This window comes from Hyaena hyaena, unplaced genomic scaffold, assembly GCF_003009895.1.
Source record: "Hyaena hyaena isolate Hyena2069 unplaced genomic scaffold, ASM300989v1 scaffold_184, whole genome shotgun sequence".
Lineage (NCBI taxonomy): Eukaryota > Metazoa > Chordata > Mammalia > Carnivora > Hyaenidae > Hyaena > Hyaena hyaena.
The window spans coordinates 2,513,791-2,529,809 of record NW_024080817.1 but is presented as its reverse complement, the minus strand read 5'-3'; the positions used below and the strand labels follow the sequence as shown (position 1 = coordinate 2,529,809).

Here is a 16,019-nt window from a genome sequence, read left to right as displayed (position 1 = left end):
AGCAGAGGAAGCAGCTGAAGTATGATGCACTTGAACAGAGGACTTGGCTGGTCTTATGGGCTGGTGTAGTTCTGAATGACATGACCCTTCAGAGTGGTCTTGAATACAGGAAAGAAGGCCAGGTCTTTGTACTCCCACACTGACCAGTCACTAGATACAAACTGCCTTTGGGAAAAGTCTGACCCAGGATGAGGTAACTCCCTCCAGCCAAGGGCAAGTCCTTGCAAGGAACTCAGCTATGGATTGTCAAGAGCCAACAGCTCTGGGCAGCTGAAGGCGTGCTTGAGTCCTAAAGGGGGAGCCTGGGTGGTGAATTACAGCATCTGCTCAGCACTCAGAGAAGTCTGAATGAGTAAGAGATAATGGGGTGGAAGGAAAGAGCAGATAGATAAGGGAGAAGAGGTAGAGCAGATAAGGCTTTGTGATTTATCCAATGTGGGAGGAGGAAGAGGAACAAGTCAGATTCCCTCCCTAAACCCAGCCTTGGACATCTGAGCAGATGTCAGGCCATGGGCTGAGGCAGGGAGCCCAGAAGAGAAGAAGGCTATTGGCGAAAAGATGATAGAGGCAGAAATTATAAATTCAACATTGCAAAACAATAAATTAATTAAAATAAATTTAAAAATGGGCCACCTGGGTGGCTCAGTTAGCTGAACATCTGACTCTTGATTTCAGCTCAGGTCATGATCCCAGGGTTATGGGATCAAGCCCTGCATCTGGCTCCTCACTGAGCACAGAGCCAAAGATCCCCTCCCTTTCTCTCCCTCCCCCCCACCCTTCTCCTCCACTCTTGCTCTTTCTAAATAAATAAGTAAATAAATAAATAAATAAAATTCAACATTGCTCAATAATGCTCTACATTATTTAATCCTTATAGTAATCTTGTAAGATGGGGCATAATTTTCCCCATCTTCTCCAGTTCCACAAACTGAGCGGTTTAAACAATATAAACATACCATCTCACAGTTCTGGAGGCCAGACGTCTGAGACACCAGCTGAAGCAGTAGAAACAGAGACAGAGGGAAGTTGAGTCTTCTTGGTATCAAAGGAAACCGGCAAGCATAGGGCCCGTAAGGGAACCCAGCTGTGACAGCCGCCCTGTACCCTGCATCTGGTGCTCCAGTTGCTGGACTGTCAACCACATTCTGGTTTCTGTGCTGTATAACTCTTCCTCCCCAAATTCCGACTGTGAGGTCAAGATTCCCACCCCACACTCATATCCACACTTATCTTTACATTAACCTCTCATTTCACTTTTGTTTCCTATAACCTTAAAATAATCTGACTCGAGCACCCAGAGAGGCTGATGATGACAGCGCAGAACCTGCTTGAGATTCTCTCTCCCTCTCTCTCTTCCCCTCCCCCACTCATGTTTGCTCTCTGTCTTTCTAAATGAATAAATTAATTTAAAAAAATTTAATGTTTATTTTTGAGAGACAGAGACAGAGCATGAGCAGGGGCGAAGCAGACAGAGAGGGAGACACAGAATCTGAAGCAAGCTCCAGGCTCTGAGCGGTCAGCACAGAGCCCGATGCAGGGCTCAAACCCATGAACTGTGATATCATGACCTGAGCCAGAGTCAGATGCCTAACCAACTGAGCCACCCAGACACCCCATAATTTAAAAACATGAGCTAACAAAGATTTGCTAACAAAAATGGGAGAACTGGGTGAGTGGAGACCGAAGCCTTCACACAAAAGATGGTGTGAAGAGGAGGTGAGACCAGAAAGACAGGGAAATAAAGCCCTAAGGAGAAGTTGTTGGGAGAGTAGAGAGACTGATTTAAGACACACATATTTAAATGCTGAGGGGGAAAAAAGCCACAAAGGAAAGTGAGGCTGAAAACACTTTCTAGACAGAGGACAACTGATGGGATGAAGTTAGTGAGGATGCCAGAGACCAGCCGGAGGAAATAACCAGAGGCAGGAAAAGGGAAGGAAGCCACGATGCACGTACACACGTATCAGGCTATTTTAGGATCGGATATTAAAGATATTTCCTGTAATGGCTTCTATTTTGTGGGTGAAAGAGAAGACAAGATTATCTGCTGACAGTGAAGAAAGAAGACAGGTTAAGAGCCTTGAGGAAGAGAAGGGTATTTGCAATGACTAGTCATTTTGGAAAATGGCCGCGAGCTCTAACTGGAGAAGTGAGAAGGGTGACCAGTTAGCCCAGAGGGCTCAGGTGAGGCCAGGGGCCTGAATTGGCAGGGCACCGTGATTCCCTCCAGTCTCGTCCAGTGGGGCAGGAAAAGCAACAGAAACTGTTAGTTGGGACTAATTCACATCTGAGGGACGAGGGGCAAGGACACAAGGAATTGAAGACGTTGGGAAAAGAAAAGCTGAAGAAAGGAACCAGAGTATCGAGGCTGACCCCTGAAGGCAAGGCTAGTAGGGAGAAAACGTGAGAACCAAGGAAACCCGAAGAGCACCCGTGTGGGGGTAAGAGATGGAGGTCTGCGATGGTAAGAGTTTATGGAGATTGTAAGATTTTAGAGGTGGAGACATGGGAGGTGACTAGAAGATCCTAAATCTGACCACGGGTCAGAGATGTGTGCTGTGTGCCTAGGCGTCCAGCTCTCCTTCTGTCATTACATACAGTTCTGGTTGAACAGGTCACCCCGGACCCTCACCCCACCCCCCTCGCTGCAGCGGTTGGCATGGGATGCAGGCCAGTGAGTTCATCCCCCCGGCACAGGGCTCGGTACGGAAGGAGAGCGTGGCCGAGAAGAGATGATCAGACTCTTCTTCCCTGGCATTCCTGCCATGAATGTTGGTGGCAGACAGTGTCTCATTTTCTCAGCTCATGAGTTGTAAAGACCATGTAGCTGCTGGTGATCATCTCTGCTGGCAGCACAGAGAAACCCACCACCAGAAGGAGAAAGGGAGACCAACATGCAAAGACCAGAAAATCAAGGAGTAAAGAAGATGGGTAGAAGCAAGAAAGAATCCAAATAACAATTTTAAATCCCTGGATCTAGCTGTGCTGAAGCTAGTCTACCCTTGAATCTTTCAAATGAGCACCCTCCCCCACCCCCAAATTCTCTTTGACTTACAGTAATGTAAATTGGATTGCTATAAACTGCAATCTAAGGTGTAAGCAATCTAAGGTGCCCCAAAAAATGTTTATTTATTTTTGAGAGAGACAAGATGGGTGAGGGACAGAGACAGAGGGAGACAGAGGATCCAAAGCGAGCTCTACATTGACGGCACAAACCATGAGATTGTGACCTGAGCCAAAGTCAGATGCTCAACTGATGGAAGCACCCAGGAGCCCCACTATGAACCACGAAGAACATACAGAATGTTAACAGGCAACTTCAGGGGCACCTGGTGGCTTAGTCGGTTAAGCGTCCAACTTTCACTTAGGTCATGATCTCGCGGTTCATGGGTTCGAGCCCCGCGTCAGGCTCTGTGCTGACTGCCAGCTCAGAGCCTGGAGCCTGTTTCAGTCTGTGACTCCCTCTCTCTCTGACCCTCCCCTGCTCANCTGTGACTCCCTCTCTCTCTGACCCTCCCCTGCTCAAGCTGTCTCTCTCTCTCTCCTAGAAATAAATAAAACATTAAAAAAAAAAAATTAAAAAAAAAAAAACAGGCAACTTCAATGAGGACCAAGAGAAAAGTTATATTCAGTTAGCAAGGAGCCTCAAACGAGTAATGGTTTTTATACAAAGACACGGGCATAAGAGTGTAGAGGCTGCATAGGGGAGAGAGAAGCATACGGACCCCATTTACTGAGGAGAAGCTAAGCGGGGTTGTGCAGTAATGTGGATAAGATCACTATTGCATAGAGTGGGCAGAGCCTTCCCAATCAAAGGTTATATAGCCATGAAATGCTTCCCGGTGAAAATTAAACTCCACTTCCAAGTCCTAAGTATTATTACAATATAAATAATATAGACATTCTTTAACCACTTTCCAGCCCATCACCCCTTGACCTTGAATCACTCACTGTTCATCTGTAAGACAGATTGACCATAAGGTAGAACTGATCAGGTTTAATTCTTTTTTTTTTTTTTCCTAATGGAGCTACTTTATGCATGCATTTAAATGTCTCAGACAATGACCAGAATAATAACCTCAAAAGCAATTATCACTCAAATGTATTTGGTAGAAGAGTTAGTGTTAAATATTTTAAAACCCTTGTTTAGAAAATCTCATCACCATAACATGTTTTATTGGCCAACATAAAATATACATGGATAGAAGAACAAAATCTAACACAAAAATGTGAGGCTGGGCTGCCAGTTCTCGAGTGAATGCCACAGAAGGAAAGCCACCAGTCAACTGGCATTTCAACAAGGAGGGAAATGGCTTTATTAAGGGATTTCGCTTCGTCTAAATGACAAATAGTTAATGTGCATATGGACTATATACAGAGACAGAACGTATTTTTCTTATGCCATGAAATGGGAAAATATTTTTATGACAGTTTATGGTTCCGAAGTGATGTTGAATAGTGTTGAAAATAAATTCACAGAGAAATAAATGAAGGTCATTAAAGATTGTATTTGGAAAATGAGAACAAAGGGAAGGTATAAAAACAAGCCATCCATCTCTGAGCACCCCCCACTGTTCTAGGAGCGGCTAAAGCAAGGGCCACTCGGCAACTCAGTCCTCTAGGGACCCAGACAGTAGAGTCGCCTCCTCTGCTCTGAGTGTGGGTCCAGGACAGCGGCCTCTGCGGAGCATGGGAGGGGGTCTCCAGAGCCTGCATGACTTCCGCTGGGAAAATCCAACGCTGCGGCTCCAGCCTGTTGCGGACCTAGCTGTACCCTCAGTCAGGGCTGCGCAGGTGTGTTTATCCAGTTGCAAAAGCTACTTTGTACTGTCTTTGCCCACGAGGGAGAAAGTCCGGCAACCATGACCCCTTCCCCAGGGGACACCCTTGGTTACTCTTCCTCTGTGTGATCTGTCCTCAGTAAATGTCAAACTCATTTCCTTTCCACTAAAATTTGCTTTTCCTATATTTTAAAAAGTTTTATTTATTTATTTATTTTGAAAGTGAGAGTGCACACACGCACCAGCCTAGGAGCAGCAGAGAGAGAGAGGGAGAGAGGGAATCCCAAGCAGGCTCCTCGCTCTCAGCACAAAGCCCAACTCGGAGATTGATCTCAGGAACTGTGAGATCATGACCTGAGCCGAAATCAAGAGTCAGAGGCTTAACCAACTAAGCTACCCACATGCCCCATAGAATTTGCTTTTTCTCTGGTTGGATGTAATTTATTCTCCCCCCTCTCCTTTCGTGAGACACCAATGCTTTTTTTCAGAAACTATTAAAAAAACTCATATGGCAAAAAATAAGGTAATCACCCAAGAAAGTAAACGTTTTTCTCAATAAAGTTAAAAACATGGTTTCCTGAAAAATATCTGTGAAATAGAAATTTAACAAGAAGGCAGAAAATGAAAGAAAGTCATAAAACTCCAATCCGAAAAAAGTACCCATGCTGTCCGTGCCTCTGATAAACTGGTGAATAAAATTGTGTAGGATATCATCTGACAGGATTCACGTTCAAGGTTTCATTTTTCAAGGACTGAGATCAACCCTCCTCCAACATGAAAAATTGCTACCAAATGTTGATCTGGCAGCCACATTTCAAACAGGTAACTTTCTTATAGGACCTCAGGCCTAGGTATGTTTTACTAAATAAGTTGGTATATTGCTTTTTAAAGAAATCATATGGGTAATGTTCATAAATCTGTTACGTTTTGGGCTTCAATTCTTGATTGTAGGAATGTTTTCCTTGCCTTTCGGGAGCAATTTTCACCTGGATCTCAGGAATTCAGGAGAAACTGGAGAAGTGTAGTGTAGCAGAGAAGTCACAGCCTTTGAACCAGAGCCAGCATGGTAAGGCTTCTGGTTCAATTACTAACCAATTGCAACCTTGGGTAGGTAATACCCTCTCTGAGCCCCAGAGAGGTTATAAAATCTCCACATGGCTATTATGAGAATTAAATTGGGTAGTAAAGCCCCTGACTCATAAAAGGAATCCCATCAATGTAAATTTCCTACCACCATTACCCATTCTAGTTGGCAATCTACTGGGACTCTTCTGGGTCCCAAAGTGCTAGCAAATAAAACAATAGGTGTTTTCAGTGTCAAACATTTCCCTACAGCTGGCACCTCTGAGATCCCTTTTTGTAAATGATGGATTCTTGTTCTATCATCAAAGTATATGGTATTCACATACTGATCAGATTTCAAAAGTTTAGGGAATTAGTGAAATTAGAATTGTCTGCCATCCCTTAGCTCCACCTCGTTCAAGAGACATGGTGTTCAATGAAGGAGTTTTAAGTGACTTTGTGGGTGCCTATCTCGCTCAGGCGTCACATCTTTGAGGCAGGCACAGGTGACAAAATGATGATGATGTGAATGGATCAGTCTTTCAAGACATTTGATGATTTCATAGTCAGGAAGTGCAAGACTGGTCATGTTCAAGCCCAGCATCTGGGCAACCACCTCCCTGAAGTCCACCAGCTGCAATATCAAACACACACGTTAAGGGTGAGAACAAAATGTACTGATTCCTGCTAGGCTGAAGACAACCAAACAAACAAAAGTCCCCGGGAGGGACATAAGGTAGGCAAATTACTTACTGTTTTGTACCTTGGGCCTCTCACTTATAAAATAGGAAGGGGAATCTACTAAACCCTAAAGTCTTTCAGGCGCCAGCTCTCAGTGATTTCATAGTCACTCTTCTGATGAGCCCATTAGTGTGACACTGGCTACCAAGTCAAGAACCTCAGTGAAAAGCAACCATGAATGAGACCCATGTCCTCACTTCCAGAGGGGAATAACCATGTGCCTACTTCCCAGGGCTGTTCTGAAATTCAGATCAAATGAAACAATGACTGTGTATGTGTTCTGTATACTAGGAAGTGCTTTGCAAATGGTTGTAGCCATGGGTGGTAAGTGGAATTTTAAGTGGGCATGGAACCACTAAACTAAAGGAAAAACAAAGGGCAAGAAACTATGAGCTGATGAAAAGAGAAGGACTTCTAAATAATGACCAAATGACATCACATAAACAGCATCCTCACAATCTATAACACTGGACCCTCTGGAATTACTCTCTGTCCATCACAAAAAGAAAAATGGAGAGGTGGTGAGCTTGGAGACAATGGATGAAAAGATGCCTCACAGTCCTTCAAATTCTCCTCCACGGGTCACTGTGATTCTGTGCTCAAGTAGGAGAGATACGTCAGGGATATCTGGGCAACCCCTTGCCAGAAGTACCTTCCATTTTAGAAGAGATGCGATCCAATATGAAGACAGATGTTACCCCCATGAAAACTGCCTTCCAAACATCCTCACCACGTGTCCATTCACATCCCAACCTCCTTCCTATGCTGAGTCCAACTTAGGGAACATAATACCCTCTCCACCCTAGTGTCCCTGGGAAGAAAGCTTCCCTCAAATGTTTCTTCCCTTTCAAATTTGGTCAAAGCTCTTAATTCCTGAGAGGTTTCCCTCTGAGAAGGCGTATGTTAGAGTTTGGCCTTCCTCAGCTCTGCCTGACATGTGAGCGAGAGCAGAGGCAGCCAAAGAGAAAAAAATATCCTAGGATCAGAGTCCATTCTCTGCCCTTTTGAGCTTCAGAAAGAGAGGGAGATGAAAGCCAAAAGCAATGGGGGTCAGACTGCCCGGTACAGTTCTTTGTGCCTGACCTCCTGATGTGCTCACCAGATAAAACTCTCCTCCTTGCAACCAGCCAGCGAGTGAGGGCTGTTTTATGGCTTCCATCTGGGCTAGATTGGCCATCGAGTCTGGGTGCCACTGTTTGAGAATTGGGACCGTTTCCTGCCACTGATCTCTGCTGGAGATAAGCTTTCCCTCCTGAGGCTGAAGCCTGGGATGATGTGAACTTCAGAGGCAATCAGGGAACATAATAAAACCTCTCCACAACCAGAAACTGGCGTTTCACAGGCTTTCCGCTGCTTTGATAAGAACGTCTTTTTCTTTTCTACAATTCATTCCATGAACACATGAATTATTATTCTTAGCAGAGTAAATCATAATGGTTATTTTAGTGCCAAAAAGATGTGAGAGGGCAGGCTGATACACTGAAATGGTATAGAAAGATTTGTAAATTGTTTTTGAAGAAATGTATGAATAATTTTCAAGCTTTTGAATTGTCCTATCTTTTCTAAACAAGATTTCACCACCAGATTTCTACGCACCTGCTTTTCTCTCTTTTCTGCTTCTTCCAGAGATGTTTTTAGTGTCTTCATTTCGCTGGTTACCACTTCTATCATGTTCCTGGCTCTCTCTTTATCCTCCTTAGCCTCATGCTCTGTAGAATACAGTTCTGACTTGACAGACATTAGCTTTTTCTCAGCTTTCTCCTTCATCTTCTCAAGTTTGTCTCTGGATTTATTTAGGTCTTCAATGGCTTTGGTCTGTTCCAAAGTCTTAATCTAAGAAGTTAAGAGAATGCCAATAATTTCTTTTATATTGATTTAGGACAATTATATCAACAAGATAAACTAGAAGTCAATGAAATGCACTTAATAACTTTTTTATGAACAAAGAATGGAATTCGCCCCAGTTATACAGACTTTGCAAAGCATACATGCTGGGCAAACATGTCTTAAGGCCATTTGTCAACATGTCAGAGAACCATTTTGGAGGATGTGGAGTGTGACGCACATTGTCTTTATAACAAAACAGGAATAAAAAGTGTTGAAATTCTAACAGATACTACAACATGGATGAACCTTAAAGACATTGCAAGAAGTAAACTAAGCCAGACACAAAAGGACACCTATTGTATAACTCTGTTTATAGGCAGTACCTAGCATAGGCTGGCTCATAGAGATAGAAGGTAGAACAGAATTCCATCCCCAGTGGAGGAATGGGGACTTATTTAATGGGCACTGAGTTTCTGCTTCAGATGATAAAATGTGCTAGAAATGGATAGCGGTGATGGTTGCACAACACTGTGAATGTACTTAACACCACTGAATTGCACACTTAAAAATGGTTAAAATGGTAGCTTTTATGTTCTGTATATTTTACCACAATTTTAAAAAAAAGAAATGGAGGTAGTTTTGCATATTTGACACAAAATTTTTAAAACTGACTATAAAAATAAATATGAATGAGCTACCACTTAACATCCACTGCGATGGCCACAATCAAAACGAGACACAAAACATAGGACCCAGCAATTCCACATCCAGGTTTATATGTTCAAGAGAACTGAAAACTTACATCACATAGAACATGTATACAGAAGTTCACAGCAGCACATTATTACCAAAAAGTCAAAACAACCCAAACACCCATCAACTGATCAGCAGATACATAAAATGCGGTCTCTCCATGCGCTGGAATGTCATGTGGCGATAAGAAGGAACGAAATCCTGACGTCTTGGATGAATCTCGAAAACATTATGCTAAGGGGGAAGAGGCAGTCACGAAAGACCACTGACTATATTATTCCATTTATATGAAAGATCCAGAAAAGGCCAGGGACTGGTGAGAGGGTAGATTGGGGAGCAACTGCTAATGTTTTTTTTTAAGGGTGATGAAAATGTTCTGAAATTAGATACTGGAAATTTGGTTTCATCCACTAGAACACACAACTTCTTAAGAAATTCAGCTCTTTTTCCAGCAGAGAGGAGGCTGATGGCAGACAGGCTTGCACAAACTCAAAACTCCGAACTGGTTCCATGCAGGAGACAGGTGGCCCTTGGGAAACTGGCCGCTGCTGGGGGGCTTGCAAGCAAGAAGGCATAAACACCACTGCAGCTTGGGAAATCCGCAGGCAATAAAAGGCCAACAGCTGGAGGAAGGAACTCTGAGTCCGTTTTTGAGCCAATGACATGGCACTAGAAGACCAGCCACTTGAGTCAATTTAATAGCACCCACTAAGTGCAAATCTACAGAGGCGAGCCTCGGAGATCATTCATGTATTTCAAGTTATCAGAACCCATATCTGAATATGGCCAGCATATTAGATGCAGCATAATGAGTATTCCCTTGATGACGCTTCCTGAGTGTGATGATGTACAGTGGTCACATAGAATACTCTCAGTCTTGGGGCACCTGGGTGGCTCAGTAGGTTCAACATCTGACTCTTGATTTTGGCTCAGGTCATCTCACAGTTCATGAGATCTGTCAGTCTCTGTGCTAACAGCATGGAGCCTGCTTGGGATTCTCTCTCTCCCTCTCTCTCATTCTGCTCCTCTTCTGCTTGCTTGCTCGCACACATGTGTACCTTTCTCTCTCTCAAAATAAATAAGCATTTTAAAATAAATAAATAAAAAGCCTTAAAATAATTTGTGACATGGCTCAGGAACCATAGAAAATATCCATAGTTCAGCAATTTGATCATCAACTTGAGAATTTAAAAAAAAGAAGAAGAAAAAGAAGAAGAAGATTCTTGGTCTTACGAGATACCCAGCAAGTATTTAGGAGTGAAGTGCCATGATGCATGTAACTTACTCTTAGGTGTTTCAGCAAAAATGAAAACTTCCCACCCTCATTAGGCAAAACACAGCAATCAGTCAAGTGTTAACAATTATTCCATAAATCATTATGTGAAGAATAAAATACTGTCCATTATGCTACTCTTGCAACTGTTCTATAGATTTGAAATTCCTCAAAATGAGAAGTCGGGAAAAGGAACTTCTCCATGCATGATCAATACAACATGCATCTTCTCGGTAAATGTTTTTTAATATATATGTATATTTATATCTAAATTATACAAGCAGCTGCTCTAAATAATATATTCCATGGACTGTCAAACATTTTACAAATTGGGGACATTACACGAATGAAATCTCTCAATTTTAAAACAAAGCCATCTCCCTTTAAGACAAAGACACTTGCTTCATATGCAAACTATCTCCCTGCTGCAGAGAAAATGGGCGGCAAAGTGGGAAGTTGCTGCGATTAAGATACCGAATTCAAAATCTTGTTAGTAACAGATACATGCAGCCTTTCTGCTCAGATTGGAAAAATATTTACAGTGGACTATCTACCAAAAGTGACAGAACACAGCTTGGAGAGCTAGAAGTACATAAATCAGGTCCTAATGAGAAGAATTCATAGCCAAGACTTTCTGAAAAATATGAAACATTATCACAGTCCTAAGGGCTGCCTCAGTTCTTGTCATCAGGGAGCAAAGGCAAGTCAAGGAGCTCTGAGCCAAGCCACCAGAAACAGAACTGAAAGCCAGTGGACGACAGAGACCTCGGATTCCTAACTTAGACTCAACAAACAAACGAGACGTGGGAGTGGGGGTGTGGCTAAGCTGGTCTCTTAGTCCCTCCTAAAGGAGCTTCCCAGATTCAGCCCAGAGTTCAGCAAGAGCCTGTGCCTCTGATAATCTTCCAGTGGGGCAGAACTGGTCATAAACAACACTGACATGCCACCCAGAGCCCAGCAAGGATGGAGAAGGTTCTGAGTGTACGTTACTTCCAGTGACCTCCATATCTAGTATCAGCCTTCTTGAGAGAAAAAAATATCAAAATCTGGTGAACAATTCTCTGTCATGTTAGAAGAGCCGAAGGCCCTCAAAGAGATGGTGATTAAATTTAAAATCTGATGTGTTGAAGGCCCCCCTGCCCAATCCCCCGAAGATCTAAATTCTCTAGCTAGAGAGTTTTCAAGAAACTGCACAAAAAATGCAAATCTGCAGGAAGGAGCTAGGCACCGCACACAGGCTCCCCAAAGACAGTGGGGCAGCAGAGTGGGAGAGTATCCCCATGACCCGAATTTGTGCTATGTCCCTACTAAAGAGAATGAACCACAGGGATCTTACCAGAAGGAAACTGAAACCAAAATTAAAGAAGGGGTTCGTGTGACTTTGCACTATGAGCACACGTCCACCATTCTACAACCCACTCTATAACCCATTCTACCACCCATTCTTTAACCTATTCTACAACACATTCTACAACCCAAGAAGTTCTTCCTTGTGGGTTCTGCTTGGTGTATACATTCACAGTGGGGAGAGCTCAGAGCGTTTCCAGGCCCATGAACCTACCTCCACTGAATCCAAGATGGTAGGTTACACGAAATATATATAAAGAAATGCTGCACTCACTGGGCTGGATATAGTTCTGGAGTGGAGAAGGAGCATGGGGAGCAGCTATCTTGTGTGCAAGATTATCAAGAGAGGTAGCAAGAGGGAGAGACCTTTGCTGCTGGCTGACAAATGTTATTCCCTTTTGGGGTTTCCTTGAGAGACTACAATGAAGATAACAATGGCTCTTCACTGAGTTTTTGTCTGTTTTGTAGTCTGACTGCTGATTTGGGGGCACAGCTCCCTACCAAAATTGGGCCACATGGTACAGATTGAAAGTTGATGCCTCTCCACCAAATATCAATTGTTTCTTTTGTTCTTACTGCCCAGAACTAACCCATTTCTCAGGCTGACTTCATCTAAGTGAGGTCCAGGGACTAAGTTCTGGCCAATGGAGAAATACAAAGCATTGTACTGTCCCTGAAAGTGGCCTTCAGGGTGTCCCCACTTTCGTCTTTGCTGGTGGCTGGAATGAGACCAGAGCCCCAGCAGCTAGCTGTGTTAAGAAGTGGCTCTGAAGATAAAGGCTATGGCTAGGACAGTGAAGCAGAAAGAAAAGGCAGGGTTACTGATGGTGATCCTTAGATCATCCTACTAAGCATGGCACTGTCTTCCTTTTGGTGAGAAAGGAATAAACATCTCTCCTATCTAAGCCACTGTTAGAAGGGGCTGTTTCAATACATTTAGCTGAAACTAATCATAACCGACGCAGGCTAAGAAGCAAATGGTGTTATGTGAGTTACACAAAGCTTTCTGGATCCTCTGGAGTCCTGCCACATGATTTCAGTGCCTGTGTTTGCATTTGTGCAAAAACCTATATTTGTACCAATTAGTAGCACTACTTTAATTATTCTAGGTTAATGAGAGAAGAGCAAAGGTGGAGTTAATACATAAATAATGTGTTCGTGCCAAAGGAAGGCCAAACTATGTCATGATGCATGTGCAAACAAAATGTCTGCAGCACTGAATTAAATCACAGGGTAGCATAAATGCTCTGTCCTTAGAAAACAAACTACAGGCATGCCAAACTCAAAAGAAACTGTACTGTGAGCAATTGACACTACACGTTCTTACTCATGATGACTGTAGGGAAATAACATAACTTGGCACATTGAATGTATATCTTTAATGTGTTTAATTTATTTTTTACTTCATTTTGCTTTCTAAATTGATTTGAAATTTGCAGTGGTAAAACTGTAGCAAGAATAAGAAATTCCTATACAGTGTTAAATTTGTATATATGAAAGCAATACTGTAAGAAAATTATTGTGACTCAACACAGGGAGAACCTGTAAAAGAATATTTTTCTTTCAAAAAGAGATTTCTATAATAATCAGGTTTGCCTGCCAACTTAAAATTTAATAACTCATCTGGAAAGGCCCATTTTTTCCTGGTCAAGACTTTGGGGGGAAATTTACTGCATGAGTCTTTAAAAGGGAGATTGGGATAACCTAGGAGTCAAGGTCTTGGAGCACAATTTTGCAAAAGACAGAGAAATGCACGGAAAAACTCCACACAAATGTTCCCAACAGCCTTGTTCATAATAGCTAAAAAATGGAAACAATCAAAATGTCCATCAAATGCTGAATGCATAAACAAAGTGTGGTATATCCAAATGACGGAAGAGTATTCAGCATGAAATGGTACTGTGATGGTTAACATTATGTGTCAACTGGACGGGGCCACAGACCCCAAGTATTTGGTGAGGCATGGACATTTCTGTGAGGGTGTCCTGGGGTAAGATTAACATTTAAGTTAGTGGACTTTCAGTAAAGTATATTTCCCTTCCATAGTATGGGTGGGCTTCATCCAATCATTAGAAGGCCTGAATAGAAAAGTGACTCTCCCTGAGCAAGAAGGAATTCTGCCAGAAGACAACCTTTGAACTTGAACTGCAACATCAGCTCTTCCTGCCCACCCCTCCACCCCAGGTTTTGAACTTGCCAAATTCCATAATCATGTGAGCCAATTCTTTAAACCTAGTCAATCTCTCTGTAGCTCGCACTCTCCCCCTCTCTCTCCCTTCTTTTTTCTATGATATCATAAAATTAAGCACCTCACACCTTTCAAAATGGCTAAAATTAACAACTCAGACAACAACAGATGTTGGCGAGGATGCAGAGAAAGAGGATCTCTCCTGCACTGCTGGTGGGAATGCAAACTGGTGTAGCCACTCTGGGAAACAGTGTGGAGGTTCCTCAAAAAATTAAAAATAGAACTCCCCTATAACCCAGCAACTGCCGTACTATTTATCCAAGGGATACAGGTGTGCTGTTTCAAAGGGGCACAGGCACTCCAATGTTTATAGCAGCACTATCAACAAAAGCCAAAGTGTGGAAAGGGCCCAAATGTCCATCGACCAATGAATGGATAAAGAAGATGTAGTACACACACACACACACACACAATGGAGTATTACTCGCCAATTAAAAAGAATGAAATCTTGCCATTTGCAACAATGTGGATGGAACTAGAGGGTATTATGCTAAGTGAAATTAGTCAGAGAAAGACAAATTTCATATTACTTCACTCATATGTGGAACAGATTAACATAACGAAAGGGAAGCAAAAATAATATAAAAACAGGGAGGGGGACAAAATACAAGTGATTCTTAAATATAGACAACAAACTGAGGGTTGCTGGAGGGGTTGTGGGAGGGGGGATGGGCTAAATGGACAAGGGGCATTAAGGAGGACACTTGCTGGGATGAGCACTGGGTGTTACGTGTAGGGGATGCATCACTGGACTCTATTCCTGAAATCATTATTGCACTATATGCTAACTAACTTGGATGTAAATTGAAAAATTAAAAAAATAAAATAAAATAAATAAGTAAAAGGAGAAAGAAAGAAAGAAAGAAAGAAAGAAAGAAAGAAAGCCCATGATTTTACACCATGTTCTCCAAACTTTTACCTAATAAAGCTGACATTTGGATTTTAAAAAAGTGAATTTCACAGCATGTGAATTATATCTTGACTTTTTAAGACACAGAAATGAAATGCAAATGATTGTTTTTAATGTTTATTTTATTTTTCGAGAGAGAGAGAGACAGAGCACAAGCAGGGGAGGAGCAGAGAGATAGGGAGACACTGGATACAAAGCAGGCTCCAGGCTCTGCGCTGTCAGCACAGAGCCCTATGCAGGGCTAAAACCTATGAATGGTGAGATCATGATCTGAGCCAAAGTCAAATGCTTAACCAACTGAGCCACCCAGGCACGCCCAAATTATTTTTTATATTGATCCTCCATAAATGGTGAAATTAATTCTTAATTTACTAAGTGTACCAGGCTGAGCAGTGCCCCTCCCCACCAAAACATATATGTCCAACCAGAACCTCAGAATGTTACTTATTTAGAATAAGGGCCTTTGCAGGTATAATTAAGGTAAGGATCTCACGATGAGATCATCCTCGATCAGGGTGGGCCCTAAAACCAACAGTGAGTGGCCTTATAAGAGACAGAAAAGGAAGGACACAAGAGGGGAAGGTCATGTAAGGATGTCAGCAGAGAGGGATTCCACAGGTGCAAAAGCCAACGGCTGTCAGCAGCAACCAGGAGCCAAGAGAAAGTCATGGAGTGGATTCGCCCTCAGGTTCCCCAGAGGGAATCAACCTTGTCAACATCTTCATTTCAACCTGCTGGCCTCCAAAATTATGAGAAGAAACAATTTCTATTGTATTAAGCCACCCAGTTTGTAGTAATCAGTTATGGTAGCCATAGAAAATGAATATAGAAAAGCCATCTTTGCTAACGTTCAGAAATGTTACCTTATGAATAATAAATACAGAGACAAACACAGGCAATGTACAAAGATGAATAATTGATATCATTAGTCTGTCTTGGACACTAACATTATATGTTCAAACAAAAACAAAAGTCATTTGTAACTAAAATCTCTGATAAATTCATGAAGTTGGCATTCGCTGTGTTCGTTAGATCTCTATTCTCCACTAGAAAGCAGACTTAGCTTAGCATCCAATT

At 42.4% G+C, this 16,019-nt stretch overlaps 1 protein-coding gene across 1 annotated transcript in view; it reads right to left on the bottom strand.

Moving 5' to 3' along the window:
- Window positions 1–5,165: 5,165 nt before the first annotated feature.
- Window positions 5,166–16,019, bottom strand: part of CCDC170 (coiled-coil domain containing 170) — a 93,988-nt gene continuing 83,134 nt past the window's right edge. Inside the window, exons 10-11 of the mRNA XM_039240975.1 lie at window positions 8,181–8,417; window positions 5,166–6,477 (exon numbers count right to left, since the gene is read on the bottom strand). Coding sequence (XP_039096906.1) covers window positions 6,277–6,477; window positions 8,181–8,417 — 438 coding nt within the window. The 3' untranslated portion in view covers window positions 5,166–6,276. The remainder of the gene's footprint in view (window positions 6,478–8,180; window positions 8,418–16,019) is intronic.